Source organism: Falco rusticolus, chromosome 11, assembly GCF_015220075.1.
Source record: "Falco rusticolus isolate bFalRus1 chromosome 11, bFalRus1.pri, whole genome shotgun sequence".
Taxonomy (NCBI): Eukaryota; Metazoa; Chordata; class Aves; order Falconiformes; family Falconidae; genus Falco; species Falco rusticolus.
Window position 1 is genome coordinate 26,513,594 of NC_051197.1, and position 20,692 is coordinate 26,534,285.

The window sequence follows — 20,692 nt, forward strand, 5'->3', positions numbered from 1 at the left end:
AGTTATTAGATGTTTCAGAAGGACTAATATAAATTAGGGGAAATCACAAGCAAAACTGACCAGGTGGAAAGAAAAATAATTAAATGACTGTGAATGGAAAGTTAAAGAGCTCTTTCAGAAGTGTTTGAGAAGCAGTGAAGGAAGCACTTTAGCCAGAAGTTTAACCTGACAGCTGTGTTAAAAATAAGAAAACAACGTTCAGAAAGCAAGAAAAGGAAAGAGTTCATGTTGTCCATGAGGGAGATGCTATGAAACATCATGCTGGTCAACATGCTTTTGTTGACACCAGCTCTTGATTCAGTCTCTGGAGTTCCATAACTCATGGATAAGTCTTTTCTGACACAGCTGATGATGAGAGGCGGGTGAAGCGGTATGACATGCATCCTCGTTAGAAAAAGATGAGCGTGGCATTCCAAGAAAACATCTACAGAGGGATGAAGTGATTAATCAAGCAGGAAATGGTACTGCATGTGGGTCTTTCTTGCTGGCCTTGGCTGGGGCAGGAATGATGTCTAACCCTTCTCCACCTCTTTAATGCAATAGTTCGAAGTAAATGTAAGGCTATCACCACTGATTAAAAAGCACAAGTCACCCCAAGATGGAGAGACACATGGCAGAGGCTGGGGTTTGCAGAGCTGTTGGAATCTGCAGCCTGTCCCTGTTCTAGAAAAGTCACCAGCTCTTAACCCCCTGCTCTCCTTCCTGCAGTCTCTGCTTGCCCATCACCCATCCACTCATGCTTCACTCCAGCTATTTAAGGGAGCTAATACAAGGTAGTACCTCTGCCTGCAAGTCTTCCCCAAAACCCTGCTCACAATTCCTATCAGCATGTTTAGAAGAAGTGAACAAGTGAGAGACCCATAGGAAGAATCCAGAGCTGCAACAAATCCTTGTTTTCGGGAAGCATGACTTTGGAAGCATTTTTGTTGGCCATAAATACTCCCACAGGGTGATGAAGAGAAGCAGACAGGTCAATGATTACAGTGCTGGATAGGCAAGAGAAACCACTTCCTTCACCCTGAGCAGGGCTGTGTCTGGATCATCACCACCTTCGCATCCATCCTGCGGGTTTCTAACATCACAGGAATGACTTGGGAACGGAACTGGCTGAGCCGGGGAGCTCTGCAATACCAGCTGCATTTCTGAATGTCAGCTGGAGTTTATTTTTTTCCCCATAGTTTACCATTTCTCTTTACCAAAAAAATGGCAAAAGATATAATTGATTTTCACTCCTGATATCTTATGATATGATGGTATGGTACGGTGGGATTTCTGACTGAAACAGCTACTGAGGAAAAGGAAGGGAGATTGGTATGACTGAGTTCACCTTGACCTTTTAAGGGTGTCACAGTGAACACTTAGCCCCTGCCCACTCAGCTGATACTGCGGTAAATGAGGTCCACTGTGAGGAACAGAAGAGCGCAGTCCTCAAGGGCTCGCTGGAAAGAGATAATACTGAGGGCAAAGATTACCGCCGTCAATGGAAACTCTTCTGTCACGTCAAAAAGGGAGCAGCAGCTGATGTTGAGAAACCTATCAAGTATGGTGTGAAATGCGGTGGCTGCTAGCGAAGGGAATGTCACCTTTGGCTTGCTCGGAGGGCTGCGCTGAATGTCACAACGCTGCTGTTAAAAGCTGCTTTTAAATATGTAGCTCTTCCCCAGTCACTGTACCTGCTTACAGATGCCACCCAGCCTGTCCTGGGATGCTGAGCACACTGCAGTCCCTAAGCACCAAGAAAAGCCACCAGAGAGGGAAGTCCTAAAGCCCGACTTTGCTGTGCTTGGTGTAGCCAGAGCTCAGCACCACATCCTCTTGGAAAAAAGTCTTATCTTGGCCTGAGGACTGTGACAGCCAGGGAACACAACCCTGCACACAGCAGTGAGGAACCAGCAAGCTTCTGGAGGCGTGCCCTGGAGAATCCATGTGCCACTCAGCCCAGTGCTCCCATAAAGCTGCTTACTTGGAAAAATCCCAGTGCAGCACTCTGGGGTGAGGTACGGTGGGATTTACCCCAATGGTGATGCTCCTTTTTTGGGATCTCCTCACAAAATCCTGTCAATATTTTTGCTAGTGATTTCACAGCATTTTCACAATTTCCTTCTCTACTTTACACTGCCAAAAATAGCCTGACTAATATAAACGCCTCTCCACTGGCTCAGTGCCTCTGCTGGCAGAAATCCTTGACACACGTCAGCCAAGGAGTGCCTATAAGCAAGGGGCAAGAAAAGGCCACATGGAAGTGAAATCAAGGGTGAGGGATAGTTTGCATAGTTCAGGGACACTGGAGCAGGAATCCATAAACTTTTTAGGCAAAGTTCCTTGACTTTGATAAATATACCTGGCTTATTTACAAAATACTTTATTTCTGGACAGAAACATTAAACGGCAATAGCTGGGGCACATGCTGAGCAGCAGGACCTGGATGAAAAATCTTGCCTTTGTAACACTGCTTTTCCCTGCCTCCTATAAAACTGCAATGCTTCCTTTGCTATTTCCCACTGGTTTACTAAATCAAACCACATGACTGGTTATTCTTGAGGCAAAGGCAGCCTCGGTGGAACGTATGCAGTCGCACGCAACAGTAAGTTGTATTACTTGGCTGCAGCAATGCACAATTGCAGCAGCAGCGCTGTTCCCCTAGTCAGTAATTTATTCCAAGTGGAGGCCAAACCTTTGAATTACAGACAAAGACCACCAGCAAGAACCAAGAGGTCAGATCTCACCTGTGAGCATGTCCCCGTTCCTGCTCGGCTTGCCAGAGGGCCCAGAGGATCCCCAAAGAATCGCCAAGCACATTGCAGAACAGCAGGTCCAGGAGAATAAAGCATGTCCCTCCATTCTGCTGTCCTTCCAGTCAGATGTCCTTCCATTTTGATGTCCTTCTGCTTTGACAACAAACCATCAATAATCACTCAACCAGCTCCACTTCTGCTGAGCAGCAGTTTCATACAGAACATGCTTCATGAAAAAGCTTCATGAAAGAGAGAGTCAGCACTATCACTGACGGCACCGTGAATGCCCACAGCTATTCCTCTGCCCAAGAGGCTTCCTTGCCCCACAAGACAACATTAAGTTTTGTTCTTGGAAACCCACACTGGTGGCTGCTCGTTTCCTTTTTCCTTCTAGATGTTTACAAACTGTTCAGTTGGTTGTTTCACTGTTTTTCTGAGAAGTTAAACGTTCCTATACAGGTCTCCAATTCCTCCTTTTGAGGAGGCAAAAGCACTTTCCCAGAAAATGGGAACTCTGTTGAGGAGGGTGCCAGCAAGGGCTGCCAGACCTTGAGCAGGGGCCCCCACCTCGGGGCTCCCACACACAGGGTTCTCCCCACGGGCTGTGGTCAGCGGTGAGGATGCTCTTTGTCCCATCCCAGTGGCTGGAGCACAGCAGCACGGGGACAGTGGCAGGCTGGGCTCCGAGCTGCATCTGAGACCTGGTACAGCAATGAGGCTGCAGGATTCAGCCTTGACTGTGGCCAACACACTTTAGCCAAGGTTTTAAAACACATAGCTCCCCAGGCTGGGAAAGCCCAGAAATGATAGCCTAATGTAAGGGAGACTGGATTGTTGTCAAAAAAACCCCAAACAACCCAGCAAGCCATGCTACTGGTTAACTCTGGTTTCCTTCAGTCCTGGCTGGAATAACATTGCTTTATCTGCCACCGAGAGGCATTTCTTTGGAAAACTACTAAGTAACCAGGCTCTGCTGCAGAGCGCCAACAGGCTCACAAAGCCCTCAAAGCCACCTCAGCCTGCCAGCTTGCCCCATCACTGGAATGGCATGATGACTGCGAAGGGTTGAGGAAAACCCCCAAGAGACTCCAGCTTTAGGCTCCCTGTGGAAGAGCTACCAAAATAATTTGGATCAACACAGCAAATTTTGGCAGCTGCTGGGTGTGTGCAGCAAGCCTGCAATGCATCAGGGTGCCAAAGGCCAGGAAGATTTCCTCTAGGATGGAGAGCAGGGGCTCTGACAGCACATGTCTAAAGCCACCAAATTTGCATGCACGTTTTCGTATGCAAGGCAGGAGGCAATTAAACCCACAATAGATAGTCTGTGCATAGGTGTTTATGATGCCTCTGAATGAGCTGTCCTCTTTCCTGTTTCAGACACAATGCCAGATAAATTACTTGAAATGTAGCTTTTGATCCTCAGCACTGTTGGTCTTGTTAACCCAGGCTGAGCAACACTTGCACTGGGGAGTACAGAAATGATGAGGCAATTTCAGAAATACATATGCACACCCTCCGCCCACATTTTTTTTTTATGTGGGGCGAGGGTGTGCGTATGTGTTTCTGAAATTTATGGGTTTAGGAACAAAAGCAGTAGAAGATCCAGAGTTGAGGATGGAGCTGGGCGAGAGCTCGTGTCTGGTTCAAAGGCATGTACCCAAAATGTGAGAATTAACAGAATCACATGAGTTTGGAACACCTATGCTCAGCATCCTGGCATTTTTGCAGAAACTAAGCAGCAAATGGCAAACCCAAGTTTCCTTTCTTGGAGGGAGTCTGCAGGGCAGAACAGCCCATGTTTCTGTGATACACAGCAATGCCTGCTCTTCCAGGAAGACAGCCACGGCATCATGCTTGTGTGCTCTCGGTCTGTGATTCCCCGCTGAAACATGGACGAGCCCGTCGGTAGGCTGTGCAAGGCCTGCAGCTGGCTGCCTCTGCAGTCATTCGCTGGCAACTATCGCTACAGGTAGGAGCGCAGGTATGGGGCAGCCCTGGCCCCACAGCCCTCCTCCATGCCTGCCTCCTTCAGCCGTGGGGCTGCAAACGAGGGGGGTCTGGGCACGCTGCCCTAAGACAACCCCATGGCAGAGACCTCTTGGCACGAGGAGGCACGTGCTCAGGTGTTGTGTGGCCTGGACAGCCCTCTGAGCCTGTTTCACCTTTCCTGTGGGTCCAGGTCCCAGCTTCCTGACCACCACTGCCATCCATCTGCACTGCCGTGGCCGAGACCTCTGCCCATGGGGTAAGGACCCAGACATGGATTTGTTCCCCCCCAGGAAGCTGCTCTGAAGCCACATGTGAGATGTCCTCATCTCCAGAGTGTCTGTGGACTCCCCAGCACCACCAAACCCCTTATGGATGAACACCAGGGCTGTGAGCAGGGTGAGTGTTTTTCTGGGGACCTTTTAAGCAAGCATCTAGACATGGCAGGCTGCTGCAGGTCCATGGGAGCAAACAGTTTCCTTCTTCACACCACCCAGCCTCAGCAGGTCTCTGCAGCACCGCACCGTACAGTATTGCTTCACTCCTCTGCAGTGCTTGGCCAAGCCCAAGCCCAGTCACAGTCGATGCTGAGCTTGGTTGGGGCTGCACAGGCTCCCAGGCGCTGTGTGACTGCAACATGTTGGAGTCCTGCCTCCAAACTCACCCTCTGAATCAGAGAGAAGTGCTCGGTGGCAGTGCAAACTCTCCTGTCGTATTTCTGAACGAGCAAGGAGGATTAAGGTTGTTCTGAGGTCTCTCATCAGGCTGAGGCTCAGCCGGGGGTTCCAGCACGCCCTGGTGAGTGGTCGCCAGTGAAAGTGGGACAAGGATTTCCATGCACTCAAGAACTGATGGAAAATGTGAAAGCTGAGCCTTCTTCAGTAAGTTTCCATGACTTTTGGTTTACTCTTGAGACAAACACCAGAGAGTATTCCTGCCTCAATCCACCAGCTACTGGCAACTCAAGGTTATTTTTCAAGAACAAGGGTGGCGAGCATGCGGTCTCCTCACGGCAGGTTGCTTACCCAGCTGCTGTACTCCCCCCTTCCTTTGGTGTATGTTCATAGGAAATATCCTTGCCTAGATGGAAAAAAACACATGAAAAAACATTACTTCTGTTTCCTCTGCATGCAGGGTACAATGCTTGTCAGGACATGTGCCTTGTGACAGGTTGAGAGAGTAGTTTTGGGGAAGGGAAACTTTCTGACAACTCATCCCTGAATGACAGACAGACAATAGCACTCCCAATGGGCTTGATCCTCACCGGGAGGAGGCAGCACCTGACTTCAGTCACGATATGCTAATTTAGAACAGAAAAAAAATCTAGCTAAAAGAGCAGTGGAAAGAGCAGTGCTGGACTGCCCTCCAAAAGGATGCAAAGCCTGTCACTCCAAATAAGCACAGGAGGTGGTCCCTGCTGCAGACAACTGACATTAGCAGCTCCGTGCGTCACAAGCCAAAGTCACAAGAGGACCAAGCAAAGCGGGTGTGCAGTCCTCTTCCAGGAGGGAAGCCTGGATGGCCCGGAGGTCCTCTCTAAGTGTGTTCCCTGGTCTGCAGGTTTCAGTGTGTGCAAAAAAGGATCTTCCCTGAGCAGTTCTCCATTTTCTCCCTCTTAGGCTTCATGCAGCATCCCATGGCTTTAAAGCCGGAAGACAAAGGTGGAGAGAAATGGAAAGTGTGTATTTTCTCTCCCATTTGTGCTGTCCACCTGTCCCACGTCCCTTCCTATTTATTGCTTCTGTACAGAAAGAAGATTTCAGCTAATGCGGGAGGGAGCCAGCCCTGTAAACACCCCACCTGAGGCTGAACAGAAAGATGAGAGCTCTTACTGACAAAAGGCTGAGTGAAGACAAGCACTGTCCACCCGTCATTTAGCTATTGTTGGAAACATCACATATCAAGACATCAACAGCTGAAGCTATGAAAGATATAAACACATCCACTTTCAAAGGCCCTTACTCAAAACTGAACTGGGATGCAGTAAATCATCCCCCACATTCACACACACACACAAAAAAAAAAAAAGAAAAGAAAAAGAAAAATTAAAAAGAAAAGAAAGAAAGGAAGGAAGGGGAAATTCAGATTAGTCACAAAGAAGTTCCCCCGCCTGCTTCTCTGTGTGCATAAAGCAGTCTCCTGAAGGCACTGTCTTCACTTCATCTCTGCTCCTGGAACAGGAGCATCCAGTTCATCTGCCCCCTGCTCCTCCAGGCTCCTGCTGTGCTCCTGGCCCCTTCTCCAGCAGCTGTTGGCAGGTGGCTGAGATGGAAGAACAGTCAGATGTAGAGCCAAGAAATCAAGACCACATGGGTCACAAAAGGGAACCTGCAGAGGATGAGTGGAAGAGCTGGCAAAGAGGACAGGTTAGGAACACGCTGCACCTCGTGTCTGCAGCTGCTCAGTGGATATTACTGCTTGCCTGCTTGATTTACCTTGGTATAGATTCTCTGCAAACTTCAACGGTAAGAGCTAATGTTCAACCCATTGTCTGTTGGCCTGTAAAGCTTTGTGTAGGGTTTATTTGATATTTCTTTTTAAGAAAGAAAAAAGCATTTAGATTTATCCCCATTCAAACCACAAATTTTTAATCTTTCCTTAATGACTTTAATTCATTTTTTTACATTGTGTGTCCTCAAAACAACATCTACTATTGCCCAGTGCATGGTATGGGGGCAGGTTGTCCAGAGGGGAATGGTTCCAAGAATGGTCTTTGCACTGGCCCATGGGGGAGGGAGGCCTACCTCCCTCCTGCTCCCTCCCCTGCTTGCATTGACTCGTGTGTATTTCCATTTAATTAAATAGGATCATCTGGGTGGATGTTTGCTTTCAAGAAGTGCATGTGGAGGAATCAGAACCCGGGTTGCTCATATACATCTCCTGTACTTTTTAGAAGTACTACTATATGTGCAGGTAGATATGTGAGAAAGCAAGCTAGCTTGTGACAGCTCTGAAACCCAGGGCTCTCAGCCTGCACACATACTGGGCTTTAGGAGTAGTCATCTATATCTGCAGAGGACATTGCCTGTGGGTGTGTATATGAGAGAGAGAAAGGCTGATGTGGCCAGAGAGAGTTTCGTGTACATTTAACACCACTGCAAAAAATATAAATAACAAAGACTCTTGAAACTCAAAATACCGTAGCAAAATTCACAGCAAATATGTTTGGCTCTTTCACATGTTTTCAGGCTGGTGGATTGTCAACAACCTTTCACTGCGATTTCAGTGTCTCTTCTGCACTAGCTACTTCTCCTCCTACATCTTCTCCAGGAACTGTGTACCACTTTAAAGTGTGTTGTTCTTCTTCATACCAGAGTTCATTCTTTCCTCCCACTTACTTAGACGTGGCAGAGAAGCAAGCAGGCATGTAACCATGCAAGGGAGGGATGGCCTCATGCTCTGTGTCCCCTGCTGTTTAACAAAAACCCTTGTGCCCTGTGCAAGTTTCACTGACCTGAGTCTCACAGTGGTTATTAAACTGCAGAATGACGAGCCTGGTAACAGTGAAAGATAACACTTTTCTTTCAGTTCAGTCCTCCTCTCCTTCCACTACTTTGGGAGAAAGGAGTTGTACTGGAAGCCAATGGAGAAGGGCAAGATATCACACTGCTCAGGATGCAGAAGCCTCTCCTGGGTCACAGTCTGGTTGTGACTCCTCAGCTCTCAGTATGTCTCCCTTCTGTAAAAACGTTAACTCAAATCCTCCTCCAGAGGAAGGTGGCAGGGGCTGGCGCTGCTGCCTGTGAGCCTTACAAACCCAAGAGAGCAGCAGCTGAGGAGGGGATACGATACGTGCCTGGAGTTTCCCTTCCTCAACAGAAACAACTGAAACAGGGTGCTCAAGGAGCAGCAGCTGCTGCAGATGAGAAGTCCAGGACCCAGGAGTCACCAGAGAACCTTTTTGGTTTAAACACTTGCTAACTGCAGGCTCAGAATGTGTTTCTGTTATTTTAAGCAGATAAGCATGGTGTGCTGTTCTGACTGCACCACGCTGTGCAGGAGTGGTCTCACGGGCTGTACACGGGCATTTCATCGCACTGGAATGCCAGGGCTCAGTGCGAGCCCAGGAACCCACCACAGAAATGTCTACAGAAAAGGCAGCAGTACTAACCTGACTTGACTCTTGGGGCAGTTTAGGGAGATGTAGGGAAGCAGGGGCACAGCAGCATCTGAGTGGCAGGCTGGGAACGCTGGTCTTGGGGAGCAGCTGAGAGGCTGCCCTTCTTCTTGGGAAGACTGTCTCCGGCTCTCCAGGGCTGGAAAGTGCTACACTAACTTTGATAGCAAGACAGCAGCTGTGTTTTTTCATAGCAAGACCGTATTTGATTACTTTCCATTGTTCTCACAGCTCCTAAAAAAAGCCCTTGGACTCTTCTGTGAAAACATAGCTCAAACAATGTTACAGCACGTGCTCAGGAAGGTCAGTGTCTGCAGCTTAGACCATGCTTAATAAAAAGGGAGAGTGATCTGGTTTCTGCCATGGTGCCACCTGGAGAGCAAACCTCAGCTGTGATTTCCAAATGAGCAAGTTAAAAAAATACAAGGCAGTGATAGCCTGCTTTCACATCTGCAAGGCTTGTGAATTCCCACCTCTGCTGGAATTACCTCTTCTGGCCACACCAGCTGGGATCAGGCCATGGGCAAGCCACTCACAGGTGTGATCGGGGGTGTGAAACCCTCTGACGGTGAATGCATGGGACGTAAAAGCCTTGAGCAGCTGTTGGGAATTCAAAGTTTTCTAGTGATCTGTTATAGGTTGGTTTTGCTTGAACAGGGCAGAAAAAGGTGTAGGAAGAGTAATCATGCAGAGGTTTAATGTCAATAAGGAAGATATGGCCATAATCCCAAGACCACCTGGTGTGGAGAAGGTACAACGCTCTTCCAGTGCACAGTTGTCTGCAATCCGTATGACACAGGGAGTCGGGTACATGATTGCAGCAGTCCTCACAACCAGTGTGTATTGCTACAGTCCCCTGAGATTTGTGCTTTGTGCAGTACAAACCTATTCCTGAAACTTCTGCCACGTGGCACAGACACAATGTCCCAAGACAAGAGGCAGTCTCATGTCTGGGGAACCAGAACAGGTGAAAATGATGTGGAAACTCTGTAAATGATACAAGGAAATCTGAAGCAGTTGGTAAGAAGCACCTCTGTGCCCTCAGCTCTCCTGGCATCCTTTCCCACATACCATTAGAAGGCAGAATACAGAAAGAAGAGTGACTAACTTTGTTATTAGCTTGTGGACATCCTTCCAGTCCTACAGAGATGTTCTCAGCAGAACATACTACTAGATAATTGCAAAGTGCTTTGAGATTGTGCAGTAACTGTTAGAGATACGTAATACAGGTAACGTGCATTAGTGACAACAGGGCTGACATTCCTACTATTGCTACAAGTTTGTCACCCAACCTGTCTGTGTTTGATGTGCCTGTTCACCAGTGGCCAGATCAGACAGGTTGCAGTGGATGGTGTTTGTCCTCAGAAGCCCAGTGGTTCTGTGCTTTGCTGTTATCTTGTTGGGAAACCACCTGGAAATCCCAGCTGCCTGAACCAGAGTGAAATGCTCGTGCACTTGGGTGCCTTGAAAAAGAGTAAGTGTAAGACTCAAGCTGCTGAGGCGGTGGATAGGATCAGTAATGCTGATAGTTCCACCGGAGCCAGTGCGCAATAAAAGCTTGTATTTGGCAGCTGAACCCAGCCTTGCCAGTGGAGGAAGGGGCAGAGCATCAGCTGTGGCAGCACTAGAGGGTGTCAGAGCGGACCTTCCCCACCACCAGGACCCACCTCACCCTCCAGCACACAGCAGCCTGGCTCCAGCTTCCTTCCCCTGCCGCTTGCCTTTACCAGCGCCCAGCACAGAACCTGCAGATGGGCATGTCTCTGCTCACTCTGCGCTGCTACCAAAACCTTCCCTGTGCTCAGTGAAGGGGCTGCTCTGTTCCTGTAACAAACGCATGAGGTCAAATACATGAAAGTCAGGCCAACGCACATCCCACCATCCCACCTTTTCCCTTAGGAAAGAGAAGAGCATGGAGCAGCAAGCCTAACCTTTCATTCTTTAAGCTAGCAAAACACTGAGGACTTGTGGTTGTGTGGAGACTGTAGATTTGGGCCTTCTGTGGTTAAGATGAGAGATGGGTTTGATGCAAAGTTCAGATCTATACAGAAGCTTGGTGTTTTGTGTCTCTGATCAGTAAGATACATGCTTCTGTATTTGCGTTCAGTTTTTCTGTTACACTCATAAAATGCAAATCGATTTTAAACATGTCTTAATGCATTTCTACGGGAGCCACAGAGACACACATCTAGTAACAGCCTGTAAAAGATCCAAAGTAGAGGGAACCGTAAGGCCAGAGCCACCTCTTAGTACCATGCAGGAGGAGGGTGAGACAGTGGGGACATGTCTGGGTCCCAGCTCTGCAAACTGGCACCCCTGGCTGTAAGTCAGACTCGGGGGGGTCAGGCAGAAGAGCCTCTACACCCCAAGGTCCTTCCTCAATGTTTGGTCTGACTCAATTACATTTACCAGGGTTTTTTTCTAAACAGGACCAACACTGCCTGGTATGTTCTGGAGGGCTCAGCACTGGGCTGGAAGTCAGACTGGCTAGGAACCACTCTATTTTATAATAGAACCACTGTATTTTATAATAATGATAAAGAATCACAGAATGGTTTGGGTTGGAAAGGACCTTAAAGATCATCCAATTCCAAATCCCCTGCCATGGGCAGGGACCCCTCCCACCAGACCAGGTTGCTCCAAGCCCCGTCCAGCTTGGCCTTGAACATTTCCAGGGATGGGGCACCCACAGCTGCTCTGGGCAACCTCTGCCAGTGCCTCACAGCTCTCATAGTAAAGAATTTCTTCCTTAGATCTAATCTAGATCGACCCTCTCTCAGTTTAAAGTCACTTCCCCTTGTCCTATCACTACATGCCCTTGTAAAATGTCTCTCTCCATCTTTCCTGTCGGCCTCTTTAGGTACTGGCAGGCTGCTCAAAGGTCTCCCCGGAGCCTTCTCTTCTCCAGGCTGAACAACCCCAACCCTCTTAGCCTGTCTCCATAGAAGAGGTGCTCCAGCCCCTCTGAGCATCTTCATGGCCCTCCTGTGGACTTGCTCCAACAAGTCCATGTCCTCCTTATGTCGGGGCCCCCGAGCTGGGCACAGCGCTCCAAGTGGGGACTCAGGACAGCGGAGTGGAGAGGGAGAGTCACCTGCCTCGACCTGCTGGTCACGCTGCTTGTGATGCAGCCCCGGATACGGTTGGCTTTCTGGGTTGTGAGTGCACATATAAAAGCAAGTAAAGCGTAGCTGGCTAGTAGCAGTCGTGCCAGCTGAGGCTGTCTGTGATGCTTTTGGAGATACAGTCCTGGCTTCGAAACAAAAGCAATAGTGCAGCGGGAAGGGACCCTCCTGGTGTGTTAACAAGGATTTCTCTTCTTTTCTTTCAGCCTCAGAGTGACATAGTGCAGTGGACCCACATCCGATACACAGGTGGGTGGACATTAGGGCAGGGGGCACCCAGGCAGGGCTCACCAGGCCCTTCAATGCTGCCCCCGGCCCCCAACGAGCACTGGTACACCTGCCATGCTGCCCCTGTACAGCAGCCGCTACCGGAACCGCCGCTGCCCGCCCCCCCCCCCCCCCCCAACAACCCTCAGGAGAGCTCCTGGCTCTGCTGGAGCACTGCCTCGGTTACTGGACGGCTCCCAGCTCCCCAGAGCATGTCCTGTGGGGGCTCCAGGGATGCCCATACCCCTGGAACACTTCCCTGGGACCCGGGTGGCAGCTCCAGCTTCCTTAGGTTGCAACCCCCCAGTACTGCAGTTCCCCCAGAGGGCTCCCCCCGCCCCTGGGAGGGCTCCCAGCTCCCTGCTCTGCTCTGCACCCACGCATGGTCCCCGCAGCGTGCCATGGTGGCTGGTGGTCCCTAAAACGCCAGAGGTTTTTAAGTGCTTTTTGTCACAGCAATGGCTATTTCTTCTGATGGAGGAAGGTGCCAGGAGAGCTGTCTTGGGAGAGAGGGGCCAAACCTGACCCAGTGCTGTAAGGGGCCAAAACCAAACAAAAGGGATTCCCAAAGCAGAAGAAACCTGAAAATCCACACAGATTTCTGCAATCCTTACCTATCTACTAAAACAAGCTTTCACTCTGTGAAAGAACAAGAAGAGTATTTTTGAGAGTTTACTGAGTACATGCGATGTGCTCTTGGGGTATTTCTGAAACAAGTCAACGATTTCCTGATTTATGAAAAATGTAAATGATTTCCTGGGGAAGAGCGAACAAGTGTACGCACGGTAGCAGAAATAGCAGTGCTCTGCATGCTGACCAATGACATACCTCAACTATAGAAGCAAATACTAAAATTTTTAATTCGGTTTTAATTTCAGTTAATATTGTAAAGTAACAATGAACCTAACCTAATAGAAGCCTATGTTCTTAGAGAAGAAGCTTTGAGAAATTTGGCCTCAGCCCAGAGAGGCTGTGCTTCCTACCTTCTGGGTCCAAGAGGTTTCAGCTGGTGTGCCAAAAACCCAGGAACACAGCAGGGAAACATTCCCAGCACAGCCCTGGGAACTGTTACTGCTCATTCCAAGAGAAAACCTTTCATGATAAGTTCTGGTTTAACTTCTCCTGACTCTGATCTGTATTAATTTGTTTCTTCCATTTCTGTCTCTACACTGTTTTTTTACCCTGTCTTCTATTAAAAAAACCCCACAACCAAACCCAAGGGCAAGGACTTATGTTAGCAGCATGTTCACTGAAAGCACTTTTTCACTTCCTTCCAGCTCTGCACATTTTCCCTCTTACTTACTGTCTTTATTTTCTTTTTTTTCTAGGAACCAAAGCTTCCTAAACCCACAGAGATGCTTTACTTACATGTCTGTATTTTAAGACAGACAGACATACAGTAAATATATAGTGCATAAATAGAAACTTGGAGGAATAATTCATACAAACTGGAGTTGTAGTCCAAAAGGCACAGCTTGCTCAGGAGCAGGGACTTGGAAACTTCTATTGTAGATGATGACTGTCTAGAGTAGATGATATTCTAGCTCTGGTCTGCCCTATTCTCTAGTTCACTCTCTTCCTTTCCTGTATTTTCCCCCCATTCCTGCAGTCAGTTCATATAAAACAGCCCATTTCCAAGATGACACTTGTCATCATGGAATCATCTTCGCTTTTTCCATCCCAGGTAAAAGCGTGAAAGGAGTAGCCATGAACCTCACTGCTGAACTAGGCTCTATTCAGATCAGAAATGGTTCCATCATGATCACCTGTGATGGCCTCTACCTCGTGTCCTTGAAGGGCTGTATCTTTTTCTCTGACCTGGAAGAGGAGGACTTGCTGAAGCTGACACTGCAGAAGACGGGTAAGGCGACCAGCTTGGCCCTTTGGGAGCAACCTTTCCAGGACAGAGACACTCCAGTAAACCTCACCACAGTGCTCTACTTATTTCATGAAGATAACATCACCCTGTTGACCAACTCTGACGCCACCATCAAGGATTTGTCGTTTAGCCTTTTGTTATTAACTCCCTTCACTTGCTCGCTGTAGAAGATGACGTATTAGATGTAACGTGTAAAGTACAGCCTTTCCTACCCATCCATTTGCCTGCGGGCATTTGCCTCAGCTGGAGTGCAGAGAAACTACAGTGCAAACGGGCTTTACGTAGTGCATGCCATGTTCATCTCTTTGGAGCGCCGTGCAGCTGTTCTGCTACCTAGGATTGATCTTTCTACCACTGGAGAAAGGGAAGTGTGGAGCCCTTGAGGAGAACAGAAATGAAAGCCAAAGACAGTCACCTAAGCTTAGCTCATATGCAGAGGCCCTCTGGGTTTCTCTGTTTACTTGACAGTATCTGTATATAGTACAAATACACTGTATATTTGCTAAAATAGAAGTCTGGTAAATCAGGAAGATGCCTCAAGTGTCTTGAAGCCATTTGGAGAAGGAGGAGAACAGATCTGCTCAACAGCCCTTTGCCTGGTGAGGCAGGAGACAGGGAAGAAGTGGCAGGGGATGCCTTTGCAGTGGTCCAGGTAAATGCTTTCTGACAGGTAAAGGCCACGAGAGGAAGGCGGTCTTTTGAAAGAAGCTGACGGGACTGCACTAGACAGCAGACACACAGGCCCTGCAGTGACTGTGAGGTTTTTAGGAGCAGCTTTTAAGAGCGGAGGTGCACTGGCTCTTCCAGCTATCTGCAGACTGCTGAAGCCTGAGCCAAGGGAGTATCTTCTGGGACATTTACATACTGATACCGGCTCTTGGAGGTGTTAAGTTGAAGGAGAATCTCCTTCAAGCACACACACACAGACTGGCTTGACCCAAAAGTGATCCAGGCACATAAAAGTTTGGAAAACCATGAACACTCCGGATTTGGTGGGTTCCCTCTAATGGACCAAGTGAAACCTGCAGGTCTGTGCATCCTTTCCTCTGGGAGGACTCAGACGGTTCCCCTGAGCCTCGCAGTAGACCTTGTCATACAGGTATGCACCACCAGAGATTCACAGGCACCACCTCCACGACGCGCCTGTGTACCCATGCGCACCCTGCCTGGCTCCTGCTGAAGTCAGGCTGCTCTCAGCAATCCTGGTCCCTCTTCTCATTACAGCACGTGGCTGCTGTGGACAAGTCCAGCCCTGCCCACACTTGCAGGCAGCACGTGAACTGTATTTTTGGTTCAAGTGGGGCAGATTTCAAGAACAAATTGACTACCTGGCTGTACACTGCAAAGTCTTTTGTTAAAATTATTTATGTATTTATACTATAGGCATAAGAATGTTACTTCATATTTCTTAGAGACACTGGGAAGGGTTCAGACTTCGTGCTGTGGGCACTAAGCTCCTCTTTGCAGATGCTCCCAGTGCTCCAGGGTGTTCCTGCTACACAGGCACCAGCCACACTGCTGCCCACCTCAGCTGCTGGCCTGACCTGCTCCTGGCTGAGCACTCCGGTGGGCTCAGGTGCCAAAGGCAGTTAAGGAAATCTTCCAGGCCTTGGTGAGCTTTTCCATACGCTTTACAATATTGTTGGTGGATTTTATGAACTTCCCAACCTGGGGCAGGGCCACAGGCTCAGGGGAAAACTCAGTAGCTGAAGCAGTTATTCTTGCAGTGCCCAGAAGCACCTTTTTCTCATCTCAGGACTGAGAAGCTGTGGGCTGACTTGCATCCACAGGATGCTCCTCCCCAGCTGCAAGGGGCATTTTGTGCTTTCACCTCTGGCTGCTCTGCATGCCATCAGGACAGAAGGCAGCTGCACCCTGCCCCCAAGCTGGGGATTGTCATCCTCCCCTGCTGAAGTGACAATTAGCTTCCTAAAAGCTAATAAAACTTCCCTTTGTAACTGCTGGGCATGTAGTGTCCCTTGGGGATGGGGGGGTGATTTATACATTCACTGTGTTTCAGCAGACATTTTCACTGGTATGAAAACTATATGAAATTTTTACATACTTTCTTTTTTTTACAGCTCAGCTTGAGTTTCAGTTCTCCCCAAGGGTGTGCAGGGCTGGGGCTTCCTGATGTGCAGGGCTGGCTGTGTCAGTGGTGTGGACAGGTGCGCAGGACAGCAAGAAAGATTAAGCTTAAGCAACAGGAATGGATTTGTACCTTGGAAGGGTGCACCCTTTCTTCTTGTTTAGAGCAGGAGAGGGCATTTCACACACTGATTCCCCTGCACTTTTCAGGCTGAACTAGACTGACCTACATATATACATGTAGATGCACTTGTCTTGAAATAAAGATTGAAACAATTCAATTCCTGAGATTATTTACTTGAGGGACTGACTCTCCTCACCAGTAAGTTTCCATACCATCAGCTTCCATTTGTATCTGGTGACCCCTTCCTCTACAAGTCTCTTTGATATGAAAAACATTAGTTTTTCTTATTGGGGTTAATGCCTTGTAGGAGCTTGTAGGTGGTGCTAAAGCCACATCTTACAGCTTTGTTCAACGAGGTCGGTGCACTGAGGTTTTAGGTCACCCCTTGAAGCTCATTACAGCTGGAGGTGTTGCAGTGCAAGGCTGGACAGTTTCTGCGGACAGTCCCTAACGCTGGAGGGACAGTGCGTTCCCCTTCCTGTGCTTATTGCTACTGAAATGGGACCTGAGACCCATTTCACAGAATCATCAGTCATCCACTTTTCAGTCATCAACTGGGGATTACTGACTATTCTACGATTTTAAAGCAATCTCCACCACTGCTGTGTCTTGGGTTTAACACAAACTGCTGCATAAACTACAGAGGTGGCCACTGTGTCTTCCTTCCCTTCTCTCTCCTCTTTCCTACCTCCCCACTCATGTAAAGCAAGGGACAGGGTGACCAAGCTGACGTAAGAGCCACAGTCACCCCTGGGGAAGGAGTCCCCCCCTACTGCACCCATCAGAGCCATGGGGCTCTTGCTTTCCAGCCAAGAAGAAGCTATGGAAGGTGGTGCAAAACAGGATGGGATGGGACCTCCTCCTCTTTATGTGGATTACGCGAAACAAGAACAAAGGATGGGAAACATTTAATTTAAGCTCCTTTCATGCCCCTTCAAAAGTTACCTCCTTCTCTACCACACATGGTCACGCATAACAGTGAATAATGAGCCTGCGGTTTTTAGACACCACTTAAATTTCATCAGCTAGCATGAGTCACAGCGGTTGCCTGGCTGCTTCACTAAGGAGAGAACAAGAAAGCTGGAGTGTGCCTGGCAAAGTGCAATCGATCCCACTGCTGTAAAGCTAGCGCTGTCCAGCTCAGACAGCAGAAAGCACAGGAATTTAGTTTCCATATTCAAGTATCAAAATGGGAAAGTACGGCATGAAATCCAACAGTCTCCTGCAGTAACTGGTTGGGAAGGTTTGACTTATTGGAGTTTTCTCAGCAACATCCATAACTTCACCCAGCAGAGCTGTTCTCTGAGCTGACAGTTGGTTTTCCAAGGGGTCCAGACCAGCCCCAGGGATGCTTGCTTCCAGCCATGTGGTAGTACACCAAGTAAAGCAAATTAAGTAACACTGAGGACTGGGAGGAGGGGGGTTGGTACCAGGCCAGAAAGGCACAGTGGCAAGAGAGCTGCAAAAGGATTTATCATTTGCCGTTTGCAGCCCTGTATGGCCTAAGGCCAGGGAGGATCAAAAGGCTTATTCACTCAGTTCTGTAAGCTGATGTGGAAGGCTGTAAAGGGCTAGCGATCCAGGCAGGCAGAGCACAGGCTGAAGGCATGTCTCCCCATGAAGGTGCCAAGCAGTGAGCTCACTTGCTGGCAGCTGCTCGCCATCCCAGGGCAAAACATAACCTGGTGGCACCCCATGTGCTGTGCCGGCAGGGGCTCGCTGTGCTCCCCACACCAGGAAGCAGGAACCTGAGGACTAGAAAACCCCCAGGCCAAGGCAGAGGGGGCAGTGGGGCTGGCTGGCCTGCCCAGGGGAGCTGAGCATGGGGAAGGACACTGGGCAGAAAGCCAGGCAAGCACAGGGAAGGAGAGCTCAGGAGAGACGCGATGCTGCTAGGAGGTTGTGCTTAGGACTTTGGGACCACAGGGTAGGGCAGATGGAAGACAGGACAAGAGATATTTCTCCTGTGAGCCCATGCTCAGTGAACCAGACCTCTGCAAACACCTAAACACAGCCGCTACCTCCTCAAACACCCATTTCCCGCTCTTGATGTAAAGCCTCGCACAATCATTTTTAAAAAATGACAACTGGCACCATCTGCTCTGTAATATGGCACACATCTTAATGAGACAAAGTTGTCCCAAGGCGATTACAAGCTAGAGCTGCTCACCAGCACAACTGTGCTCCTGTTCCTGGGCTTGCACTTTCTCCTGCCTTTGCAGTTTGCTGGGGCTGGTAGTCAGCCAAGGCACCAGTGTGTGGAGCCGGGTCTCTGGCCAAGGTGCTCGGGTGGTCCAGTGTTTGGAGACTAAATAGGACAAGGTTTGGGGCAAGATAAATCTTGATGTGGGCACAAATGTACTTTCCTAATAATTACTTTCATTGTTTGCTCTAAGGCAAAATTCATACCGATTTACTGGCAATCCAGAGAACTGTTTCATTTATTTATAAAGAAAGAATTGGTATTGAACACACCTCCAAGAATAAACAAACTTTTAACCCAGCATAGGATCTGATTCATAAAGTATACAGCAGCGCTCCAATTTCATCAACAGCTAGATCCCTGAGACAAGATATCACTAGCGTTACCTTATGGAGTTCAAAGGACTCACTTCCCTTTGTCTCATTTTATTAATTTAAGGTTTCTATTACTGCCAGTGTCTGCTTGTTGGGCTTACTGTCACCAGCACAGAAAGTTAGCAGGGTGCATACATTCAGTGGGAACAAACAGATGAGATTTGGTTTCAGACTTTTTCGGGGGTTATGCCCAAAACATTTTGAACCATCGGTTGATCTGTTTCTCCCTTCATCACTTCCCATAAGACCCAGAGTACATTAACACAGCTGCCAACAAGAAACTTATTTACTGTTTCATATGTTCCACTCTTGACAATATGAAGGACTAATTCTGGTGGCTACTCACCAGCTCTGAAAAGCCTCCTGCCCAGATCATACAATATCTCCAGCAGTATCCACCCTTTACAAGAAAAGATTTGCTCCAGCTTGCATAAGAAAAATATCACTGCATCCCAGTTGGTTGCAGTAACTTGAGTCATCTCTCCCAGGTATGCCTCGGGTTAGGCTTGATTCTTTTTACAAGATGTGTCCTTTCTAGAATCAGAGGCAGGCGCTGCCTTCCCATAGCAGTACTTCACGGCCCACATGCTGAATCCTGATGGCTGTGCTGACTGTGCTCTCGCAGATGCAGCCAGAGACCTCAGCTGCCCTGTACCAGAAAGCAGCCAGGGCTCTCTTCCTGGCTGTTCTGGGTACAGTCACAGACACTCATGCCTTTTGCCTGGGTTTTTGTAAGAATAACAGCAAATAAAGTAATAGCAGAAGGAGAGGTAACCCTCCACCAGCCCTTCAGACCTTCCGAGGTGTCTCCATGTAGTTTGGATCAGACAAACTGTGGCCATCAGCAAGGACTGTGCCACAGGAGGGGATGGCCTGAGCTGAACACCAGAGTCACTGATCTCGAGAAGAACACCATAAATACTCCAAGATTTTACATCAGTGCAACACTGCTGTGTACAGAAAGCTGTCAGAACCAGAGAAGGGGCTGAATCAGTAACCAAAACCTGTCTTTAGCGGAAACAACCTCTTTGTATAATTAACATCTACCATGCTTCACGTTGTAAACACAGCTGACCAAAGGAGCAGAGACAAAATCACCAAAAACCAGCTCTGTGGCCACAGCCAGGTGCAGAGGTAGACAAAGCTACAGAAGGCAGGATAGCTGCCTGCGGCTAAACCCATTCACAGATAGCTCAAAGGAGGTACCTTGGCAGCAGTAAAGGCAAAGGACACCTAGCCAGGAAAGGTCTGAAGGTTTTTCCATGCAGATTGTGAAGGCTGCTTTGCCAAGAGACATGTGGCTCCTCCGCATGTGTCAGGGTGCAAGCTCTTGATGTGCAGAAGAGTGTTCCCCTCTGCGGCTGGGAGCAGCCTGCTCACCACTGGCTGGCACTGCTCCTGCACACAAACTCCCTAGGACAGCAAGTTTTAAAACCCAGGGAAGCTGCAAACACAGACCATATATAATAAGACCAGTAAGCACTGTAATCAGCAGGTTGGTGCTGCAACAGAGCATACAGACAAATCTGCAGCCTTCACTAGAAATGGATTCAGAAGGTCATACCTTCCCAGCCTTGAAAAAAATGCTGTTATAGAAACTGGTTGCTCATAAGGTGAACATGCAGCAGGAAGCAGCAGATGGTTCTCCAGCTTGAGAGGTCTGTGAATGAAGCTGGAAGGAGAGTAGAGAGAAGAGCCTGGCAGTGCCAGGGGCCACAGGCATCTCAGGGACTCTGCCCTGGAAGGCTGTGGGGATGGACGTCCTGTCAGTGTTCAGGGTCCTGCGGCCAGGAC

The 20,692-nt window shown here is 48.6% G+C and overlaps 1 protein-coding gene across 1 annotated transcript; it reads left to right on the plus strand.

The window, feature by feature from the left end:
- The first annotated feature begins 6,802 nt into the window (after positions 1–6,802).
- TNFSF4 (TNF superfamily member 4) lies at positions 6,803–16,401 on the plus strand. The gene is made up of 3 exons (XM_037403477.1): positions 6,803–7,186; positions 12,170–12,212; positions 13,915–16,401. The coding sequence occupies exons 1-3, from the start codon at positions 6,989–6,991 to the stop codon at positions 14,274–14,276; spliced, it is 603 nt and encodes a 200-aa protein (XP_037259374.1). The 5' UTR covers positions 6,803–6,988; the 3' UTR covers positions 14,277–16,401.
- Positions 16,402–20,692: the final 4,291 nt, after the last annotated feature.

What these genes read in the sequence shown, in the direction of transcription:
- TNFSF4 (XM_037403477.1), top strand. Translation starts at nt 6,989, where the DNA reads ATGGAAGAACAGTCAGATGTAGAGCCAAGAAATCAAGACCACATGGGT. An exon ending in ATTCTCTGCAAACTTCAACG is followed by an intron (nt 7,187 to 12,169) that starts GTAAGAGCTAAT and finishes CTTTTCTTTCAG; the next exon opens with CCTCAGAGTGACATAGTGCA. An exon ending in GACCCACATCCGATACACAG is followed by an intron (nt 12,213 to 13,914) that starts GTGGGTGGACAT and finishes TTTCCATCCCAG; the next exon opens with GTAAAAGCGTGAAAGGAGTA.